This window comes from Gekko japonicus, unplaced genomic scaffold, assembly GCF_001447785.1.
Source record: "Gekko japonicus isolate JY-2015 unplaced genomic scaffold, Gekko_japonicus_V1.1 scaffold2049, whole genome shotgun sequence".
In the NCBI taxonomy this organism is placed as follows: domain Eukaryota; kingdom Metazoa; phylum Chordata; class Lepidosauria; order Squamata; family Gekkonidae; genus Gekko; species Gekko japonicus.
The window spans coordinates 186,906-211,002 of record NW_015171566.1 but is presented as its reverse complement, the minus strand read 5'-3'; the positions used below and the strand labels follow the sequence as shown (position 1 = coordinate 211,002).

Here is a 24,097-nt window from a genome sequence, read left to right as displayed (position 1 = left end):
TACCTTTATTCTTTACCATAGAAACTAGACAAAATTCCTGGAGTGTCACTATGTGGAGGCCATTTCCCCCATACACTCCTCAGTTCCTTGGGAGAAATTGGGGGGGGCTGGTATTTCCTGTCCCAAGTGGCTAAATGGGTGACCTGTGAAACATGGAATTTGTCTCTGAAATTCCAAGCTTACTTTTTCTTTTAAAATCAGGTTTCTAGCCCTTAAGACTATGGCTTGAAAAATGTGGTCAGTTTTTGGCAAGGCTTTTTTTCTGGGGGAACCTGTGGGAATGGAGTTCTGGAACCTCTTCGACAAAATTATTTTTAAAAAGTTCATGAGTTTTCAGTATACAGATTGAAAACTTCATTTCCCTCTTGAGAGTTCTGGCACCTCTTTTTCCACAATAAAGCCCTGTTTTTTGGTAAAGAGATGAACAGAGGCCCCGGTCACACGGGAGGTTTTGGGCCGGAAGAGGGACAGATTGGGGGCACAGCAAATGGGCGCAAGCACACAACAACATCTGGGAATCGGCGTGCACCCGTCCCCGATCCGTCCCTTCCGGCCTAAAACTCGATGCAAAAACAAACCAAGTAAAAGGTAGCACCAACCTGGAACGGCGCAGCAAGTGCGGCCATGAGATCGCTGACGCGGCCGTCTGCAGGAGCAATCGAGGCTCCCAGCCAAACTTCGCACGCGCACACATGCACAGTTCGGCTGCCTCGCTCTCCCTGCAGTGGCTTCCCCCCCCGGCATCTGATCGTGCAGGGGAGCAACTGCGCGGCGGCTCAGGGGATCAACCACGTGTCTCTTTTGGTGCGGCTTTAAAAAGCCGCACTTCGGCCGTTCTTTTTTCTCCCATGTGGCAGGGGCCAGAGTAGGGCTTCTAGTGGTCAGTGAATGAACTCTAAAGGCTTGCAGGTACACACACAGGGTCCTTCTGCTATTCCCCTCCTGCTTTAAAACTATTGGCTCACAAATTCCAGACTCCACGCTCTTATCTTCTCTCCTTCCTCCCTCCCTCCCTCCCTTGCCCTGCCACCTCAGTCCTCTCCAAAACTCCTCCATCTGTCTGAAGGCCTATATTCAAGGTATTCAAATGCACTATGCAAATCAGGAAATAGATCTGCATTTGCGTAACATGATTTATTGAGTGCAGAGTCTGGGCTTCCTGGGCGTAGACTGAAGTTTGCTTGGCCAGCACGCACAGCCCCTGAGTGAATCCTCCAAAGAAATACAGAACAGTCGCCTTGCCTCTGGGTTCAGCTTACAGATACTGATAGTAGCACGCAGGTTTCCCAAATACACGCTCCCTGGGGAAGTTTCAGGTAAGGGAAACGGCATCCCGGGCACCCGTGGTCACAATTGGAATTGGACCCCCATGTCTGAATTCCCAGCACAGAGCTTGCAAGGCATGTCTGACTGAAAGTCCTTGTGACAGACCGAGACAGAATTCAAGAGTAATATGACATAGAGCTGGGGGGATCAGTTTTCACCATGTATCTCATATTTGAAGGACCATCCCCTTCCATATGTCCCTGTGCCATTAACTATGGCTGCCATCTGTTGGCTATTCCACTGTTGGAAGTGAAGGACTCTGTGCTGTCGCTTAGCCTCACACTTCAGAGGGGGACTATAACAGAGTCAGAGAGATAGATAGGCTACGACACTAATCATCCTTCCCTTCTACTACTCTCTGATGCTACCCCTTTGATGTGTAGATTACTCTTAAGGAGACTTCCTTTCTTCCGGTCTTGAAACCTTCTCTCCCCACTATGCTAATCTTCTCCATCTTGGCAGCATGAGGGCAGGACGTGCTTCCTGCATCTCTATCCATCCTAGCTAGTTAGACTAGATTAGAAACCTATCCCTACTCTATCATGTCTAGAATGGAGTTGCTTACAATAAAGGACTCATATTAGTTTTGCAAAGATAAAGAGGCTCAGTGTGTCTTTAACCTGAATACATCTGTAACTATTGTTGTAAGCCACCTTAAACCATGAGGAGTGGCAGGATGTAAATGTTTTAATAAATAAATAAATAAACATTGCCTTCCAACTGCTGCTGAAGAGAACCCCACAACTCACTGGCTTCCAGTTTCCTGGATCCCCTTTCTTCATCTCAGGTGCCCCCTCACCCCGCTGTCTTGGATCTGCTAGTTGTCAGTGAGGTGGTAAAGGTGCGTCTTGACTGTACCACTTCAGACTGTGGCCACCCCACTAAATCTGAAGAGGTACGGCCCACACGCAAGTTTGCCCCTCAGTGAGAACTAAGCGTCTTCTGTTCCTTTTTTCTGCCCTCATCCATCTCACTGTCCTCCCCCAGTCTGCCTACCGCCACCTTCTACATCCCCCCTCGGCACCCGTCCTCCTGGCTCAGTATTTGCTTCTCCTCGGTTCTCCCGGACTTCCTCATCACAACATTTACGGCACCCTTTGTTCCAGCATGTTCTGAGGTAAAAGTAGCCGCTGCAAGCCACTATGAAAAGACAGCAAGTGAGAACCAGGCCCCAAAGGGCAACCCGTTTTTCTGCTCTCCCTCTCACAACACATTCGACGGATGGTGGGCAGGTAGCAGCTCTTGGGTTACAGACCCACAACCGAGTCAGGAGACTAGGCATCTGGAGGACAATTATAACACAGAGGAAAGCGATCTCGGTGGCTAGGAGGAACCCAACCCATATGTCAAAGAAGGGTATGCCGCAAAGGTTAGTGATGGCCCTCTTGGCTTTCTCCTGTGACCCAGGACCAGAGTTACCGGAAGACGGTTGGCGCAGGGGCTCACCCTGGGTAGCTGAACAACATGAGTTGTTTTCGGGACATGGGCAGCCCGCATCGTTGTGGCAGCAGAATGGTGGTCCGGTAGATACGCCTGGTCCAGGTGCCATTCTCTGTCCACCACTGGGCCTGCTCTGAGCAGCCATCTTGGTATCTTGAGCTAGCTGTTGTTGGACAGGTGCCGGGTTTCTAAAGCCCACCTGGCTTTTGTTGGGCATGTTATTCCTGTGAACCTGCCTGCGTTTGAGGGCCACGTTTTCTTTGCTATCCAGGTTGCTCTCGATTACAGGCCTGCATTTGGTTGCCATCTTGTATTTCCTTCTGTAGGGTGAGGAAACAGGAACACACTTGGTGGGCACTTTGTACTGCCCTGTTTCATCGCAATGGAATGCAGCTCTTGTTTGCTTGATGCGGCCCTGAAGGGGAGGTGCGTTGTGCTGATGAGCGGCCATCTTGGTTTGCCTGCAGTCCACGGGGCCTACACCCATGTTGCTCTGAGCTGTGTTATAGCTGTGGGCAGGCATTTTGGTTTTGCCATTGTGCCCAGGGTGAATGGGCATACCGTATCCTCCATCAGCAGGGACGTTATATCCCCCACTTGCAGAGACACCGGGCCCTTCATTGGCAGGCACACTACGTCCTTCATCATCAGGCATGACATGACCTCCTTCACCAGGTACAACGTGTCCTACTTCGGCAAGGATGCTGTACCCTCCTTCGGAAGGCATGCTGTATCCTCCATCGGAAGGTACGCTATACCCTCCATCGGAAGGCGCGCTGTATCCTCCTTCACCAGGCATGCCGTACACTCCACCACCGGGCATGCCGTATCCACCAGTTCTGTATGGACCAAAGGGTACGATGGATCCATATCCCTCACCCATGGGACCCATATCAGGCCTATGCCAACGTGCCCGGTAGGGATGGTGGTGATGATAGGGATGGTTGGGAAAGTCGTGGTATTCATCATCATAACCATCACCATAACCATCATCATCATCACCCTCATCATAGCCATTATTTGCAGGGAGACCATGGCGCCCAACCGTATAGACCGTAGATATGTCAGGAGCGCCACTGTGGGACGCAGTGGCGACGACAGATAAGCCCCTCCCCTTGTCCTTGTCCTTGTCGTCCTCTTTTTCGTTTTCTTTTTTTTCCTCGGGGCTGCTGAGCCTCATTAGCCCCACGTAAAGGAGGTTCAAGAGGAACACCAGCCCCCATGTGGCCGAAACGGACGTCGCAAAGTGTTGGTTGTGGCACAGGGCCGTGCAGAACGCCACGGACTTCTCTGGCACGGGCTGGACCCAGTTGCAGGTCAGGTCCTCCTTGGCCTTGTCCCAGGGCCCATTGGAGAAGAAGATGGCCACGATGCGGAGGCCCAGCAGGAAGTACCATGGGCCCAGACCCTCGCAGTCGAGTGCTCCAGAGAGAGAGGACAGCAGGGGGCGGAAGAGGTGGATAAGACCCGAGAGGATGATGGACATCTGTGGGGTGAAAAGCAAAACAGGGGGGGAGAAAAAAAAGAGTGCTTAGATCCTGTGTCAGGAGTCAGGACTAATCCTTACCCGAATGGGAATCCGCTAGCCTGAACGTAGGTAGGTGTCCTTTGTGGTGAGATACTCTAGGCTGCAGGACAAAAGGTGGAAAAGAGCAGCATGCCAAGACTGCTTTCTCCCAGGGGTCGTTTCGTAGAAAAAGAGCTAGGGGAGCTCATTAGCATAACTCATTAGCATATGCCACACCCCCTGACATCATAAGGCCCGGCGGTGGACCTGCAAGGCCGGCGGGAGTGCGAGGAAGCCCCGCCAAGGCCCTCCCTGGCCCCAGGCAGGCAGGGGTGGGGAGAGGCGGGGAGGAAGCAACTTACCCTCCCTCTTCTCCTGCCTCCTCCTGGGTGAATGAGGGCCGGAAGCAGGGGGCGTGGCTTCGTCGTGTGCCCTGCTTCCCCACCTCACCCGGGGGAACTGCGATCCCCCGCGATCCCCCCCGAAATGACCTCTGCTTTCTCCCCAGATATCCTGTTGGCTGTCCCTGATCCAGCCCAGCTAAAAGTGGGGCCTTGAGTTCTCTCGGTATTACAGACTACACAGATCAGTTCCTCCGGAGGAAATGGCAACTTCAGAAGGCACTGCTATAGAGTTTAGGAGGAATGCAAGTCCTAGAGTAGTTACAGAGAGTGGGTGCTCCACAGAGAGTGGGTGCTCCAGTTTGGTGTAGTGGTTAGGAACATGGACTCTAATCTGGGAGAATCAGGTTTGATTCCCCACTCCTCCACATGCAGCCGCTGGTGTGACCTTGGGTCACATATGAGTGTCAAGCTATCACAATAAGTTAATATGAAAATATAAATATGACCACGGAAATGTCTTCGGACTGCGCTGGCTCTTTGGCTTTGAAACGGAGATGAGCACCGCAACCCTAGAGTCGGACTCGACTGGCTTTCGAGCAAGGGAACCTTTACCTTTACCTTTACTCTACACATTAGTAAAATATAAGATAGGTTAAAAGAAATGATCCAAATATCAGACTCTTAAAACTCTTTACATACAGAGCTGTTAGTTTCGCATATACAACTGATGGGCAGTGTTCCCTCTAAGCTGAGTCAGTGTGAGCCAGCTCACAGTTTTTTAGCCTCCAGCTCACAGATTTTTGTCTCCGCTCAGGAAGGAGGGCTCCAGAGCAAACTAATTTATGCAGTAGCCAAATTGCTTGCTCACAATTTTAATGCCAGTAGCTCACAAAGTAGAATTTCTGCTCACAAGACTCGACAGCTTAGAGGGAACATTGCTGATGGGTATATCTCATGACCAGTAGGGCCTTCCTCAGTGGTCAATATTACTATTATAAAACAACACGCCTCCAGAAATAAATATATGGGAAAATTATTTTCTTTACTACCTTTGATGGAAGAGGCACACATCCAGACACATTGGATATTTGGTACCAGAACAATTTGGAGAGCATGTGCAGTTACCATGAGAGATTATCCATGGCCTACTGTGTAAACTTTTAGCAACTGCACGTCACACGAGAAAGCAACACCAGGCTTTAAAGAATAAATAGACTAATGGAATTTATTACAGCATAAGCTTTTTGTGAGTCATAGCTCGCTTTATCATATGCAGATTTGTGCTGGGAATAAAACTTGTTGAACACATGAAGGTGCCTTAGACTGAAGCAGACCCTTGGGCCCGTCAAGGTTAGTATTGTCTACTTTGATTGGCAGTGCCTCTCCAGGGTTTCAGGCAGAGATCTTCCACATCATCTACTATCTGGTACTTTCAACTGGAGATCCTGGGGACTGAACCTGGGACCTTCTGCCTGCCAAGCAGATGCTCCACTATTGAGCCATGGACCCTCCCCATGTTTACCTGCTTCTAAAAATCATTGGGATGATGAAAAAGAAGAGTTGGTTTTTATGCCCCGCTTTTCCATACCCTAAGGAGTTTCAGAGCAGCTTACAATCACCTTCCCTTCCTCTCTCCACAACAGGCACCTTGTGAGGTAGGTGGGGCTGAGAGACTTCTGAAAGAACTGTGACTGTCCCAAGGTAACCGAGCAGGTTTCATGTGGAGAAGTGGGGAATCAAAGCCGGTTCTCCAGATTATAGTCTGCCACTCTCAACCACTATACCACGCTGGCTCTGGATGTGGAATGGTATGGTACAACCTGATTTCATCAGATCTCAAAAACTAGGCAGGGTTGGTACTTGGATGGGAGACCATCAAGGAAGACTCTGCAGAGGAAAGCCAGGGGTCGTTTCGTAGAAAAAGAGCTAGAGGAACTCATTAGCATAACTCATTAGCATATGCCACACCCCCTGACATCAGGGGCCTGGCGGTGGACCTGCAAGGCTGGGGGGAGTGTGAGGAAGCCCCGCCAAGGCCCTCCCTGGCCCCAGGCAGGCAGGGGTGGGGAGAGGCGGGGAGGAAGCAACTTACCCTCCCTCTTCTCCTGCCTCCTGGCTGAATGAGGGCCGGAAGCGGGGCGGCCGGAAGCAGGGGGCGGGGCTTCGTCGTGTGCCCCGCCCCCCGCACCTCACCCGGGGGAACTGTGATCCCCCGCAATCCCCCCCGAAATGACCTCTGAGGAAAGCAATGGCAAACCACCTCTGCTTCTCCCTTGCCTCGAAAACCCCTTGCTGGGGTCGCCATAAATTGTGACTTTATGGCACATGCATAAATAACAATCATTTATTTCCACACACCCACACCCTTTTACCTCTCTTTACGGGTTTTTTTTCTCACATCCCAAGGAGAGTTTTCCATAGAACTGAATATTTCATTGGATTATCTTTCTTCCTCTTTCCTTATGAACTTGTCTCTGATCCAGTCTAGCCCCAATCCTAACACTTTTCGGTCACCACCATCCCATTCTGTTCCATTTGTCTTTCAGTCTCCAGTTCGCCCTGCCCTCAAGAGGACAATACAGATGCAAACCACATGTAAACAAAACAAAAAATCTGATTTGAGTTAAATTAAATCTTCTCATTCTCAGCAGCCGCCTTGCTGTGAAGAAGAAACAAGCCCAAGCCGATCTTGTGATAGACTGAAGGGCTAGCTTGAAGAGACAAATTTGAAGTTAAATTCTGAGACAGCAATTTTTGTCCCAAATACTTTGGCCTAATGACAGAACCTGCACCTTACCAGGATAGTGGAAGGGAAGCGCCCTTATAGTGGCAGCAGAGCATTGTGTATATATTTCCCTTAGACACTCCCTTAGACAGTGGGAGGGCTTCTGGTGTCCTGGCCCCACTGCTGGACCTCCTGAGGGCACCTGGTATTTATGGCCACTGTGTGACACAGGGTGTTGGACTAGATGAGCCATTGGCCTGATCCAACATTGGCTTCTCTTATGTTCTTATAAGAGGGAATTGGATAAGCATATGGAGCAAGAGGTCCATCAGTGGCTCTTAGCCACAAGGTATAGATAGGAACTCTCGGTCTGGGGGCAAATGATGCTCTGTATTCTTGGTGCCGGGGGGGTGCAACAGTGGGAGGGCTTCTCGTGTCCTGGCCCCACTGCTGGACCTCCTGAGGGCACCTGGTATTTTTGGCCACTGTGTGACCCAGAGCGTTGGACTGGATGGGCCATTGGCCTGATCCAACATTGGCTTCTCTTATGTTCTTATGTTCTCCTCAAGGATGGTGTGGTCTTTCCAGGATAACACACTGCCTTAGAGTAATTGCTGTAAGGAATCTTGTGTGTCGTTCACAAGCCCGATGCCATACTGGAAACACCTGTTGGCCAGGCTGGAAGAAAAGGAAGAGGACCACCAGGACAGCCAGAGAGAAAGAGGATGTTGACAGGTTATGAAGGAGGGTGAAGCAAATACATGGGGTACTGCCTCCCGCCCCCCAAACCCCATTTGTTCTGGCAAATGAAGCTTCCCACAGCCAGCTGTATGAGGAGGAAGGCGGCTGTCCTGATGGGGGAAGTCAAACCAGTAGACATACAAACCACCCAGCAGACTAGTGCTCAGTCTCTCTCTGTTTGCTTACCTGCCCTGTTGCTAATGGGGCTGTGCCTTTTCCGCCTCCTGCTTTGATTTTCTGATACGTTCAGCCCTTTTCATCAAGTGTATGAGGAAAATGTGTTACATGTGATCTTCCCAGTCCACACAGTCACCCTTTTCTCTCAAGGGAGCAACACATGTATTTCCAGCCTCAGTGCACACATACTGGAACCCTGATTCACATGCACCAAAGCTGAAAACACGAACGGCGCTCCTTTCAGACAAAATGGCAGCTGTGTGTACGGGAACGATGGTGTGTAGTGCTTCTCTCCATGCAAGTGGTAAAAGGTAATGACTGAAAAGTGGTCCGCAGTCACATGGATATGAAAAAAAGACATCAAAGTGCATTCACGGCACTGTAAGCCTCCATTTGTCTGTTTTTGCCTTTAGAGTTCATCGGTGAAATGCCAGACTGGTCAAAAACAATAGTGGCCCTGGTCACACGGAGCATTAGGCACGCTAGAGGGATGGAAGATAGGTGGATTTTCCGGGCGTGATCTCACTGCCACATCTGGGAAGCGTAGAGCTCCCGTGGCTCACCCGAGGCTTCCCGCCGAAGATGCGGGGTAAAAAACGAGTACCTCCGAGGTGCTAGTTTCTGGAAACCACGGGGCAAGGGCGGGCGTCTGATCACGTTTCCGGTGGCATCCGGCGCCCGCCCATGTCCCGTCGCGAAAAGGTTTCCCCCCCCACCCCGTCTCCACGGATGCGCACAAGTACCCAACGGAGCATGCAAACACTTGGGTAAAAAGAAAAAAAAAACCCCCGCCGATCCGCTTCTTTGCCGCGCCGCAGGAGTGAGGTATGATCGGCACCTCCCCGGCACCTTCCCCCAACCACGGGACGTCAGTGGGACGTTTGATCCCGCTGCCGCGCGGTAGTTCGCTCCGGGGCAAACAGCCCCCCCCCAGCGATATCCGGCCCGTGTGACCGGGGCCATTGTCTATTTATCACACATATACTGCCTCTTTCCTCTAAGGAACTCAAGGTGGTGTAGCTCTTCCCTCCTCTGTGAGAAACTGGGATTGATCTCACAGACAACCAGTCAAATTCTGATTTGCCTCGGAAAATACTTGGCTGCTTCTACACCAAAGATTTCCCATGTTTCCGCCTCCAGACTGGTGCGTTGCTTCCCCCCCACCTCATGTTTCCCTGTGACACCATCTTCCATTTGTGCACAGATTGTCAACAGCCCATTCCTTTCACAAACAAAAAAAATCTATTTATTTTATTTTATTCCTGGGCAAGAGGCACTCTGCAGGAGCGGTCCTTTGTGTCTGAACAGGAAACAGAGTCATTGGCAAAGTGCTAGTTAGTTATTCCTGATGACTGCAAGGGGCCAGTCCCCAGAAGAAATTAACATAACAAGAGAATGGCTTGTCTGTTACACAAAGAGAAAGAGATCCTCTAAGGACAAGGCTGGCAACCTAGCAGTTCAAAAGCAAGACATTGCAAGTAGATAAATAGGTACCCCTTCGGTGGGAAGCAGTGTTCCCTCTGAGTTGGTGTGAGCTAGCTCACAGTTTTTTAGCCTCCGGCTCACAATTTTTTTGTCTTAGCTCAGGAAGGATGGCTCCAGAGCAGACTAATCTATGCAGTAGCCAAATCACTTGCTCACAACTTTAATGCCAAAGTAGAATTATTGCACACAAGACTCCACGGCTTAGAGGGAGCATTGGTGGGAAGGTAACAGCGTTCCATGCGCCTCGGCGTTTAGTCATGCCAGCCACATGACCATGGAAACGTCTTCGGACAGCGCTGGCACTTCAGCTGGGAAATGGACACGAGCACCACCCCCTAGAGTCGGAGTCGACTGGCTTTCGAGCAAGGGAAACCTTTTAAAGGAATTGCATTATTCCTATCCAGCATTATTTATGCTTGTGGGCTGTTGTGTGTGTGTGTTTTTTTAAAAGAAGAGACTCATCCACAGTTCAGCCTGCCTTTTAAGAAGGGGGGAGGGGATCATCAGAGATGTCTTTCAATACATGCAGATTATTTTAAAGGGTTTTAAAAGATATAGTGCTATTTCTATGCAGCCTTACCCATGTTCCTCAAAACAGATTGAAAAAATACAACAGGGTGGGTGGAGAATCCTGAGGGTCACGTGAGAACACAGCAGGTTGGCTTCCGTGCACATCAGGCATGGAAGGGAAACTACAGCTAACAGTGGAGAGAAAACAGATTACCCCGGGGCTGTCTGGAACCTCCACTGTGAGGGTGATTTCTCACAGAATTGCACCAGCAACTACACCATCACAAAAAAATCACCCTGGTATGGAAGCAGCCCTTGTTTCATTTCCTTCTCTCTCAATGTGATCCTAAGGCCCCAGTCACACGTAAGGGTTTGGCCCGGGAGAGGGACGGATTGGGACCGCAGCAAACGGGCACAATTGCACCGCAACATCTGGGAAGCGGCGCGCACCCGTCCCCGATCCATCCCTAATGGTGGAAACCCGCTGCAAAAAAGAACCACCTACAGAGGTGGACTTACCTGAGAGGCCGCGGCAAGCGCGGCCTCGGATGTGCCGGCACGTCCTTCTGCCGGCACATCCGAGGCTCCTGGCCGAACTGCACATGCTCACACATGCGCAGTTCAGCAGCCTCCCTCTCTGTTCCGTGGCTTCCCCCGGCATCTGATCGTGCCAGGGAGGAAAAACGCGGCGGCTGAGGGGATCTATGTGATCCCACCACCGCGTGTTTCTTTTGGTGCGTGTTTCTTTTCAACAGCCGCACTTTCCCCGTACTTTCCCCCCACGTGTGGCAGGGGCCATCAAACACTTTCCTGGGAGTAAGCTGAATAGACAGAATTACAAGAAGACTTGCTTCAGCTTGCTCTCTCTGTTGCCTGTGAAGGGATCACCAGAGAACAACCCAGGGTTCAGCCAGGAGGTCTGTATTCAGATCTCACGTGAAAGTTAAGATGAAGCACGGTTAATAAATACACTTCCTATCTTAGTTTCTGATCCTGGTTTGATGGGCCATAACTAACCTTGTCTGTCTGTCTGTCTGTCTATCCATCCATCCGACTTATATTCCACCTTCCCCGCAAGCGGGCTTAGGGCAGATCACAGCCACAATTTTACAATCATTAGAAAACATAATAATTAATTAGTTAAAACAATTAAACAAAAGCACATAATTTAAACAGGTAGCATTATATAGAAGCATAACGGTCTCAAATGACTGGAACAGCTTGGCCGTAGCCCAGAAACGGTGGGCCTTCTTAGTCTGGGCTGTATAAAGATGGAGAGCTTTAGCCAGGGGGGCCGAATAGTTGGTAGACTGGCCTGCATTTGGACCAGCATACTAACCATACCTAGTTTAATTAACCTGTGGTCTTGAATCAGGCTAGTGATGCTCCAGTGTGGTTTACTGACCAGCCAAATGTTAGTCAGATATCATCAGATAATAACCAAGTATTTCAAAAAGCTATTCACTTGATTAGAAGCACAAAAAAGATTTTTTTCTACATGTCTGATAATACATAATTTAATTATGAAAACAATTTTTTTCTCCATTTGTCTCAAAACAGTTTTATCTTTTTTTTTTTAAAGCTCTACCCACTTAAGTTTCTTTCTTTTCTGAGAGCCAGAGCCAGAGCCAGGGGAAGAACCTCTGTGAAGGCTGGAGGAGAAGCAAATCCGGAAGATTCCAAGCAGGCCTGTAATTCTCCTCAGCTGTAATTGGCTGTTTTCAGTGGTCTCCCACACTTAAGGCTCCATCCTCTCTGCCACTCCACACCCTTCTGCCGTAATTCATAGCTCAGCTGTGAGTTTCCTGATACCTCTTCGCCTTCAGCCCTCACAAGGGCTACTCCCAATGCTTTGTTCTCAGAAAAGAAACTCGAGTAGGTAGAGACAAAAGACAAAAGCGAGCTGAATGGGGAACAAATTGAGGAGACAGAGAGAGGAGGAACTGGCAGAGATAAATCCTCAATCTGAGAGACTGAAGGTGGTTCTGCATCTGGTTTATAATCCACTTTCTCTCTGCTGTGGAGCTGGTTCCATTTTGGCTCGGGATAAATGCTTGCATTCTGCGTCAGACTCACAGTTTCGTAACATTTTCTCCCAGATCCTGAGAGACCTGGCTTCACATCCCCACCGTTGCCATGAAGCTCAATGGCTGGGTGATGTTGGGCCAGTCAGCCTAATTTGTTTCAACGGATTGTTGTGAGGATAAAATGGGGAAGAGAGAACCATGAATGCTAGCGAGATTTAATCTCTTCCCTTCGGCTGTTGTATCAGGTAGATATAGGGGTATCCCCTATAGGGATAGAACCTGCAACTGCCCCCTATAGTGAACCGGATTCAGTTGCTCACATCCTGCTTTGCTGTCCCCATTATTCTACCATGCGCAGCTATTTGATTAGCCCCCACTTACCTTCCACAAGGAATTCTATTGATAATAGTCTTAAAATCTTATTGTCTGATAAGTATCCGGCAATTACCTTGTCTGTTGCCGAATTCTTAGCCTATGTTTGGAAGTTAAGGGTAAGGGTGTTCAAGTCTTAATTTTCTTTGTGTCATTGGGATTGCTATATTACTAACTGAGTTTATCATTACTGAGAAGTTTACAAATGACCTCTTGCTGGTGCAACTTGCTTTGATCTATTAATTCATTCCATTATTTCCCCTATTGTTACTGTGTTATGCCAATAAAGGTCTGTGTTATGAATGCTCTTCTGAATTCCTTGGAGGAAGGGCAGGATAAAATAATCTATTAGACAGAGAAGATAGTCCTCTGGGTTTGCCTGACGCATAGCGTTGCTATCTAACTGTTGCACTAGGTAATTGAGTCACTGCGGATAACTGTCCCTGAATTCAAGATTGACCTATTTCAGTCAATTCCCTTCGAATCTTAGGTAATGTTTAGAAATGGACAGGAGCTCTCTTCATGTGACACACGTGGGTAGGAATAGGTGGACAGGGAAAGCAGGATCGTGCCCCATGGCTGGAAGGTTCCTGATCGTGTGGAGAGGAGAGTCTATGGAGAGAGTTTCTGTCATGTTCGGTCTTAGAACTAAAACACTGGTCCCTTCTCCACTGTCATTTTTGTCACTCTTTTGTCCCTAATGCTTTGGGTCGTTCCCACCCCCCCATTTCACATGTGTTTTGCTCCTTCTGGGACTACAAGAGAGAGAAAAACACACTGGGGGGGGGGGAGGGAACCTGAATCAATAGGGACAAACAAGTGACAAAAATGGCAATGTGGAAGTGGCCACTGTCTACTGATTCTGTGTCAGCTACTGATGTTGACCTTGAATGCCCTCCCCAGCCTGGAACACACCTATCTGAAGGACCTCCTCTCCCTGGATGAACCAATGGGCCAGCCCTGTTCTTTGCGCCACCTCCCTTCCCCTAGAGGCAAACTACACAATGCGTTTCATCGCTTGTTTACCCTAGTTTGCCCATGTTTTCTGCAGGCACACAGCAGCTGCGGGGAGAGGCTTCTTAAAAATTTAAAAAAGGAGAGCCCAAAGTATTTCTGCATGTGGAGCAGCACAATTGGTGAAATAACTCCCCCCAACGGTACTGGGGGTGTTATTTAGGCTTGCCATTCCCCTGCTGGGGTCAGGGGTTTGCCTGCTTTAGGGCCCCCTGATCCACTGGCCCAGATTCGGCTGGCAGGGGGAACCCTGCCTCCAAAGTGGTGGGATTGCGCCAATTAGGTTTGCCAAGTCCCCCCAGGGGGCGGGGAAACCCCCGCCCCAGAAGCCCGTTTCCCACCGCCGGCGGATCGGGCCCCGGTCTATGGTTTTCCCTCGGATGGTCATGGCCCCACCCCCAGCGTGCCTGGCGTCGTCACGTCACTTCCAGGTGATGTGTGTGCGGTGCGCACGCGCACTCCCGGAGCAAGCCGGGAGTCCCCCGCTCCGGATACAGGTAACACTTGGCAACCCTAGCACCAATGTGCCCGGCATGATGACATCATAGAGTTTCTGACCAAATGCTAGAGCGGATGCTCTAGCACTCAGCCAAAAAGTCTAGCACCATAGAGTTTCTGACCAAATGCTAGAGCGTCCCCCTGGTGGCATGCCTAGCATGCCGGAAGATAGGGACCCGGCAACTCTAGTGTCATTTTGCCAAATTTGCTGCTCTACAGGCACATAGATTCCACATGGAACAGCAAAATCTTTGAAGGACCGTCTTCTTCCCTAGGTCCCTGTGCTAGGGTTGCCAGCTCTGGGCTGGGAATTCCTGGAGATCTGGGCAGTGAAGCCTGGGAAAGCGGGGGTTTGGGGAGGGGAGGGAGGTCAGCAGGGCATAAGGCCACAGAGTCCACCCTCCAGGGCAGCCATTTCCTCCAGGGAAATGGAGTTCTGTCATCTGGAGATCGACTGTAATACTGGGAGATCTCCAGGCTCCAGCTGGAACTTGGCAACCCTACCGTGTACGCCAACTACAGTCGTCAGGCAGCCATCTGTTGGCCATCCCACCACTCAGGGTGGCCCGTCTGGCATACAATCAGAGCCTGGGCCTTTTCCTCTGTGGAACGAGCTCCCTGAAGATCTTCAGGAGAGGCTGCAAGGCCTGCCCGTTTGCCAGGGCTTTTCGGGGGGACAGAACTGGCAGGCATAGGGTTGCGAAGTCGAAAATCGTCGGGAGTGGGGGACTCCCATCCGGCATCTTATAACATAGAATTTCCCCCTCGGATGGTCGTGGCCCCGCCCCCAGCGTGCCCGGCGTCGTAACGTCACTTCCTGGTGACACGCACGCCAGGGTGGGGTTCCCCCCGGGGCCCGATCCACTGCTGGCGAGGAACGGGCCTCTGGGGCGGGGGTTTCCCTGCCCCCCAGGGGGACTTGGCAGCCCTAGGCAGGCATCTTTGAAGAGGGTAAGGGGGACAGATTTGGGATCTGCTGTTTCATTTAGGTTTTAACCGAAAATGTTTTTAACAATTATTGTAAGTCACCTTGATCCACAAGGAAAGGAGGGATAGAACTATTCTAATAAAATTGATTGATTGATTAATTAATTAATCCAGAAAAATGATTCCCTCCCATGCAGTTTTCACACAAGAAAATTCCTTTGGTGGTGGTGTGTGTGTGTGGGGGAGAGACGGGAGGCCTTCCTCTCCACGTGGCACTGCTCTGAGCTGGTCTGGGCTCTCTTTTGTTTTAGAAGCAGTTGCCTGCAGGTGCCGTGTAACTGGGGAGGAGGGCAAAAGTGGTATAAACAAGTGAGATTCAAGTCTAGTAGCACCTTAGTTACCAAACATGTCGTATCGTTTGCCTCTTAGAAAGCTTCGCTCACTGGCCCTGGGCTTTTTCAGCACTTGCTCCTGTGCTCAGGATACAGGGCTACGAATCGAGACGACTTCCTGCTCCCTCCCCGCCGGTGTGTTGTTTTGCCGATTCTGTGTAACTGTTGTGATGATTTCACACTGTTATTGGTGGGTGTGATAATGGTGTGTGGGCTTGTAAAATTACATATACTTTTGCATATTAGTAAGCCACTCTGAGCCCACAAGGTTGGGAAAAGCGGCCCAAAAGTATTTTAAGTAAACAAACTGCTAGCTGCTGAGTGATGCGCGATATCTGGATCAGTGAGAGTGTAACACAAGCGCATCATCAAGCAAAATAAACTCGCAGAACAAGAGCTCCAGTATCACGAGCAAGCAAGTTCCTGCTACCTAAGCAAGACAGAATATTGTCTCCTGCGCACTGAAAAAGAAAGCGTGCCTCCGGCAGTGATGGATTTCCCTTGCAACCATGAGTTCCTGGGCATCCCATTTTAGCGGCTTCTCGCAAGTTAGAATGACTTGACTGAGCTAGAGTAGGATTTAGGCATATACAAAGTAAAATAAGTAAACCCAGGGCTTCAAATTATGAGGTGCCTCTGAACATATACACATTGGGGGGGGGAATACCTTACTAAATTACCTTTTTTGGGGGGGGTAATGTTATGGGGCCTCTGAAATTTAGGGCTTCAGCATGTCTTAATTGGGTCCTGCATTGGACCATGTTGGTACTCGGATCTTGAAAACTTGTTATAGAGCCAATATGATATAGCGGCTAGAGTGACGATGGCCTAGGACAGTGATGGCGAACCTTTTAGAGACCGAGTGCCCAAACTGTGACCCAAAACCCACTTATTTATCGTAGGGTTGCCAAATGGGGGCGGGGAAATCCCTGCTTTGGAGGCCCGATTTCCGCCGCGGCAGAATCAGGCCCCGGGGGGAACTCCGCCCCCCAAAGCTGCATCATCAGAGGTGACGGAGCCACGTTGCTGACGTTTGGGGCGTGGCTGAGCTCGTTGGGGGGGAAAACCATATGGTTTTTCCCCCGACGAGCTTGGCCACGCCCCCAACGTCAGGAACGTCGCACGTCACTTCTGGTGACATGGTGGCGGCGCGCGCGTGCTTTGCGCACACGTGCATATGGAGCCTGCTTCCGGACTCATCGGAGCCTCCCCCGCCGGTGAGTTTGCCAGACATGGCAACCCTTATTTATCGCAAAGTACCAACACGGCAATTTAACCTGAATACTGAGGTTGTACTTTAGAAAAAACAACTCATACATTAATTTAAGATGATCCAAACAAAGAAAGGAAAGCAATCCCAAATGCTTTCATTTACTTAAAATTATTTGGCAGAGAATTCGACACTTTAATGATGGTCTGGGCCTGGCTGGGGCGATGGCACGCGTGCCCACAGAGAGGGCTCTGAGTGCCACCTCTGGCACCCGTGCCATAGGTTCGCCACCACTGACCTAGGATCTTGGCGATTCCCCACTCTGCCACAGAAGCTTGCTGGGGGTCACACGCTCTCAGCCTGACCTCACCGCTAGGGTTGCTGGGTTCCCTCTGGCCACCAGCAGGGGATGGGGGGGCAGGGTTGCCAGATCCAGGCTGGGAAACTCCTGGAGATTTGGGGATCAAGCCTGGGGAGGACTGGAACCTCAGTGGGGGGCAAGGCCATAGAGTCCACCATCCAAAGCAGCCATTTTCTCCAGGGGGACTGATCTCTGTAGTCTGGAGATGAGCTGTGATTCTGGGGGATCCCCAGGTCCCACCTGGAGGCTGGCGTCCCCACTCACAGCATTGTTATGAGGGGGGGGAAGGAGCAAGGGGGGATGATGTAAGCTACTTTGAGTCCTCGTTAGAAAGAAAGGCAGGGTAGAAATGAAGTAAAAGAAACAATGATAGAAAAGAGCAAGAGTCCAGTAGCACCTTAAAAAGGTAAAGGTCTCCCTTGCTCGAAAGCCAGTCGAATCCGACTCTAGGGTTGCGGTGCTCATCTCCGTTTCAAAGCCGAAGAGCCAGCGCTGTCCGAAGACCTTTCCGTGGTCACGTGGCCGGCATGACTAAACACCAAGGCGCACGGAACGCTGTTCCCTTCCCACCGAAGTGGTACCTATTTATCTACTTGCAATTTCTTGCTTTCGAACTGCTAGGTTGGCAGGAGCTGGAACTAGAGATGGGAGCTCACTCCGTCATGCGGCACCCGGGTCTCAAACTGCTGAACTACTGACCTTCCACAGCCTGCGGTTCAGTGTCTTAACCACTTGAGCCACCGCAGCTCCTAGCACCTTAAAGACTAACAAAATATGTGGCAGGGTCGGAGCTTTCGTGAATCACTGCTCACTTCTTCTACGAAGTTACTGTGACTCACAAAAGCTCACACCCTGCCACAAATTTTGTTAGTCTTCAAGGTGCTACTGGACTCTGGCTCTTTTCTGCTGCTACAGACTAATACAGCTACCCATCTTGAAATAATAATAATAATAATGCCCAAGTTCTCCCCACATTCCGGCCGTCTTCTTTATTCTTACATCCTCTACCCATTTGCAGAGATGTGCATACATATTTCGCATGAATCCCACAGAGGTTTCTCAAGAATCGCTTCTCCATACCTTTAGCACCGGGTATCCTGCCTATGCGGGTTTCCCCTTCTTTTTTCATTCGTCCTGCTTTTGTGTCTGGTCTCTTCCACCAGAGCGCCGTGATTCCCAAATCCTGGAGTCTGTATCCTAGCCTGGAGACAACCAAACAACCTGCCAGTTAGACAAGTGCCGAGATATAAACGCCGACTCGTGACACCGGCTGACGGCATGTTGAGTCACTCCCGGCCCAGAGAGATCACTGATGGGGCCAATTAATGCCACAGCCACCCACGGGGCATCTCAGGGTGTCACAGAAAAACAGAGGCCGATCTTGATACATCAGAGTAATTAAACTCCAGGCTTCATTGAGGAGACCACATCCTCGGCCATTTGCTAAAAGGGTTCAGATGTGTTCAGAACCCAGAACCTGCCCCCAAATGATTTATAGTTTCCACACTTCCTGACAGTGGGAGGACGCTGGTATCCCAGAGAAGCTGGGCTTCCTGTTCTGTGCGGTGCAGTGGTTACAGGGTAAGGGTAGGATCTGGGAGAACCAGGTTCCAAACCCCACTCATGCCATGGCAGCTTGCTGGGTGACCTTGGACCTACCTCACAGGGTTGTTGTGAGGATAAAAAGGAGGAGAGGAGAATGATGTGAGCCACCTTGGGTCCCCGGGAGGGAGAAAGGTGGGGTATAAAGTAAATACATAAGTATTCTTCTCAGGTAATTCCCTTCCCAAATCTGCTTGCTGATTTAGAGCACACAGCTTCCTTTTAACTTTAATCTGTTACACTTCCCCCCCCCCAACTCCTGAGCCCTCGGGTTGCCAACTCTGGGGTGGGAAATCCCTGGAGATTTGGGGGTGGAGCCTAGGAAGGGCAGGGTGTGGGGCACAGTGCCATCCAGCCCACCCTCCAAAGCAGCCATTTTCTCCAGGGGAACTGCTCTCTGCAGTCTGGAAATCAGCTGCAATTCCAGGAGATCTCCAGGCCTCACCTGAAGGTTGGCAACCCTACATAAGGGGATTAGATGGACAGCACGTCCGTTTAGTCAGGCAGCACATGAGTTTATCTGCAGATAGGAGCAGGCAGGTTTTTTCCAGCTGTGATAAGCTTCCCCCCCCCATGTCACCTTCACTCCACTAAGGACACACACAGAGTATTCGTATTGATTAAATCCTGATTGCCTGTCTTTTCTCATCCATCACCTTGCCACCCTTTAGCTGGGCTATTTATTTAGGTGTGTTTTTTTTCTTCAGCACCTTGAAAGTTCATCTGATCAACTGTTTGCTGAAATCTTCATCAAACAATTAAAAAAAACAAAAAAACACTTTTTTTCACCCTTAGAAAATCTCCTAGAAGAAAGGCTGTAGCTTTGTGATTGACTCGCGGGCAGTGTTCCCTCTAAGATGGGTTCATGTGAGCTAGCTCACAGTTTTTGAGCCTCTGGCTCACACATTTTTGTCTTGGCACAGGAAGGGAGGGCTCCAGAGCAAACTAGTTTATCCAGCAGCCAAATCGGCTCGCTCACCACTTTAATGCCAGTAGCTCACAAAGTAGAATTTTTGCTCACAAGAGTCCACAGCTTAGAGGGAACTCATTGCTCACGGGCCAGCCGGTCAGTGCTGGGCATACTTCTCCTGCTGCCAATCAGAAGAAAAAGGCTCTCCTAAACACAACAGTCTTCTGGAGACAAAAGCAGCCATGCACCCAATGTGCAAGAGACGATGCATATCTGTAGGCCTCCTTTATATATTTATTCAATAACTATACAGACTTTCTCTTCAAAGATCTGCTCAGGGCAGTTCACAACATAGAAAACAATTCAACAATAACATCGTAAAAAAATAACAACATAAATATCATTAGTACTGAAACAAGCACTAAAACTAGCCGTGATCTTACAGGGGCAAAAATATAAGCGGCATAAAAGGAATATTAAGCAGCACAGAACAGTTTTAGCAACTAACATTTAAAAAGCTCTTCCTGAAACCATCCTTTGATGAGACATGGGCCATGAAAGCCATACATTAAAAAAGGATGGAGTAAACCTTCAGGTAAAAACCCTGGTGAAGAAAACATTTGGGCCTGGCAGTTAAATGAGAATAAAGAGGTGCCGGGGGAGGGGGTATGGGGGGGGAGGGCATTTCAAGGGTGAGGGCCGCCCCACCACCAAGACAGCCCTGTTTTCAATGGTCACCTGCTTCACTTCCACAGCTGGGGGCCCAGAGAGCAAGGTATCTTATCTAGTACCAGAGGAAGAGGCCCTGCTTTAACAGCCACCTTGTGCTGCATCTACAGCCACTGGTACATCTAACCCAGGATTGTCTGCTGCAGGGGTCATTTCGTAGAAAAAGAGCTAGGGGAACTCATTAGCATAACTCATTAGCATATGCCACACCCCCTGACATCAGGGGCCCGGCGGTGGACCTGCAAGGCCGGCGGGAGTGCGAGGAAGCCCCGCGAAGGCCCTCCCTGGCCCCAGGCAGGCAGGGGTGGGGAGAGGCGGGGAGGAAGCAACTTACCCTCCCTCTTCTCCTGCCTCCTCCTGGCTGAATGAGGGCCGGAAGCGGGGCGGCCGGAAGCAGGGGGCGGGGCTTCGTCATGTGCCCCGCCCTCCTGCACCTCACCCGGGGGAACTGTGTTCCCCCGCGTTCCCCCCCGAAATGACCTCTGGTGCTGTAACTGGCAGCAGGTCTCCAAGGTATAAGGCAGAAGCATTTTTCCAAATGCTGAGTTCCTTCTTCTGGAAAAACCAGGGAAACTGACCTGAGATTTTCTCCATGCAAACCCTATAAATCAGGGTTGCTGGCCAAGTGCTGCTGACCAGCTGGAGGCTTTTGGGGGCGGTGAGCAACATTACTCGGTGTCATCCAATATACTAACATCACTTCTGGTTTGCATCTGGAAGTGACACCATGACACTCTAGGAATGTGATCGTCTCTATGGCTTTCACCCTACAGATGTGCAGATTCATAGAGTGTTGTGGCAGAAGTGACATCACAATGTTGCGCATCATCCAGCAATGTCCCATCCTGCTCCCAACCCTTGCTGCTGCTGAACTGATGAAGCCCAACGGGGCTTAGAGCCCAGGAACAGGAGTTTGCCCGCTTCCTCCGGGGAGAATGGCAACCCTAGCCCCTCATCTGATCCTCACGTTCTAGGATGTGCAGACAGTGCATCTTCTAGGGTGAGGGAGATGTAAAATTCTGTGTCAGATGAGAGGGAGGTGACGAGGAACAAGAAGCCTGAGATGCTGGTGTTCCTTCTTTCCTGGTATCACTATGCCTCTCTGAGTGTTGCTTCCTTTAAGATAATATTAATATTTTTCTAAAAGGAAGTAGGAAGGGAAGGAATGGGAGGGAAATGTCTGTTCTTGTGCAGAGCTTGGCACTTTCGCAGGGTTTAAATGAGCACCCTGGCATCATAAATGATTCTCCCATGCATTTAGGAGCTGGGTTACCAATATTCCTCTGAACATATGCAAAGGACCCTTTATCACTTTATTACAAAAGCCTGCAATATGCATGGCAGCAAACATCAGAAAAATTACGCCTCAAGAGACCAGAATGTGCAACAAAGGAATTTCGCTTCAACGGCCTTCCTCTCATGGCTCCTATACATATCGGCCGCTGCTCTGAGTGTCTGTTCCTCGTTCGATCATTCCAGATAGGCAGCCATGTTAATCTGGAACAGCAAAACAAAACAGGAGTCTGGTGGTACCTTGACAAAGATTCACAAAAATATATATTCCAGCACCAATTTTTGTGAGTCAGCACACACTTCATCAGATGCAGTGAAGTGTACTGTTATATCGTGGCAAGTTGTGAATTTGGAGATGTTCCTTTATTGAACTGTTTGGTTATTTTCCCCTGGTCCCTTAGGGCAGAAAAGCATGTACTGTAGTTTAGTTTCACTTTCCTCTGCTGGTTGTTACAGGCTGTTATTTTTTGTTCAAGCAGAGGCCAGGAGGAAAGGCTCTGCTTTTGTTCTGATCAAACTTTCAATTCTTCTGTGCTTGTGGAATTATTACACTGGCGATGAGGATAAAGCTACAGCGACCTGTCCAGCGCGAGCTGTGGCTAAGCCAGCACTTTCTAGGTGTGAGCCAGCACACGACCACTGAAGAAAGCTTAAATCGTCTTTTTTCAACTTCACACGCATTCAGAAGATCATTTACTCACAATCGTTCAGATAGCTGGGTGGAAAGTTACATCTTGTGATCTAGGTTAGTTCAATAGCCGTGTTGAGAAAGAGATGGGCTTCCCCTCTCCTTGCAGTAAGGGTTGATGAACAAAGAAAACGGAAAAGAACAATAAAATCCTATCTTTGCACCTCTGAGCTCAGGAAATTACTCTTAATGAGCCAGTCAGAGGGAAGCTTCTGGAACCCCTAACTGTGAACTCCAATTCCCAGGTGCACAAGTCTTAAAGATACAGAGCAGATTTACTAAACTACGGATTAACACTGACTGGGGGCAGCATAATTTATGGTGTGATGCTGGAGTTTGATGAAGCCAGTCAGTGATCTGAGTATGTAGAAAGACTGGAATACTATTTCAAAGCAAATAAGACTGAGGATGTGGGCAAAAGACCTATTCCCTGCTGAGGACGTTGGCGGCACCACAAATGCCAGGTGAGAAAACGTTAAAAGAATTATGCAATTCAGTACCGCAGCATGTAAGTCCATGGCTTTCAGCAGTGGTTTTTTGTTGTTGTTCAGTCGCACAGTCGAGTAGTCCTTCAAGTTCCATAGTCACCAACAGAACCCTGGTGAAATTAAACTACAGCACATACGTTTTGGCCCTAAGGGGCCAGGGGAGAATAACAGTTCAATAAGGGAGCATCGCCAAATTCACAACTTGCCATGATATAACAGGTACATCCCCCCGGGGAATTCAATGCTGTTACCACTGGCTGTGTGCTTCCCCTTCATCCTTTGGGCGCTTAAAGGCAAGTTGCCTTGTGGAAGGAGAGAAGTAAGTGCCTGGAGTGAGGTTGTAGCCATCAAGGGCAGAGCTGTTATCACCTGCTCTGCTTCTCCCAATTGACCCCTGGAAGGTTAAAGGGAAGGTGCTTTCTGGAAACGAGGAAATCCCTGGGGAGCGACTGGTGCTATAGAGGGCAGTGCCGTTACCACCTGGTCTGTCCCCACTTGGCACCGTGGATGCCAGTCTGTTAATGGCAGGTAGATTCATTATTAGGTGGCCTCGGTTTCAAATTTGTGTGCACTTGATGCCTTTTGGGAAGCTAAGCAGGATCAACTTTAGGGGTGCCAGCTTCCATTTGGGAAATACCTGGAGATTTGGGGGGGCAGAGCCTGGGGAGGGTGAGGTTTGGGGAGGGGAGGAACTTCAATGAGGTATTATGCCATAGAATCCACCTTCCAAAGCAGCCGTTGTGTCCAGGTGAACTTCTCTCTGTCACCTGGAGATCAGTCGTAATCCCCCGGAGATCTCCAGCCACCACCTGGAAGTTGGAATATAGAAAGGGACCGCAGTGTGTATGTATTGAGTAATGAGAACAACACTGTGGAATCTGATGGCTTACAAACCCAAGTATCTTCTTATACAGTAGTCAAAAAAATTAACACAACAACAATGCAATAGCGGCAAAAGCTCTAGTAATGCATTGCATGTAACATTCACATAGATACAAAGAACATTTAAACAAATGATATAAACTTAACAAAGTGGCCTGCAAACATATACAGAAATCTTCTGGAAATTTTAACTGAATATATCTAAATTGGAACTTGAAATATACTGGGTTCGAGATATCACTATATTAGTAATTTCAGCTTAACTCTAAGACAACATGCAAAACACCCCACACATCCTCCCCATGATAGGCTATTTACAAAACATTACTACTTGATTGGTTTATTCCAGAGTCCTGGTCGGCTATTGTTCTTTTGCTCGAAGCTCAGCCCGTCTCTAGGGTGATTCAGTCAGGGATGATTCTATCCCAATACATAACAGAACTATACAT

The 24,097-nt window shown here is 49.5% G+C and overlaps 1 protein-coding gene across 1 annotated transcript; it reads right to left on the bottom strand.

Moving 5' to 3' along the window:
• Window positions 1-835: 835 nt before the first annotated feature.
• LOC107117619 lies at window positions 836-18,287 on the bottom strand. The gene is made up of 2 exons (XM_015419767.1): window positions 18,137-18,287; window positions 836-4,252 (listed from the first exon to the last, which is right to left on the bottom strand). Exon 2 carries the CDS (start codon window positions 4,250-4,252, stop codon window positions 2,297-2,299), a length of 1,956 nt encoding a protein of 651 aa, XP_015275253.1. The 5' UTR covers window positions 18,137-18,287; the 3' UTR covers window positions 836-2,296.
• Between the last annotated feature and the right edge of the window lie 5,810 nt (window positions 18,288-24,097).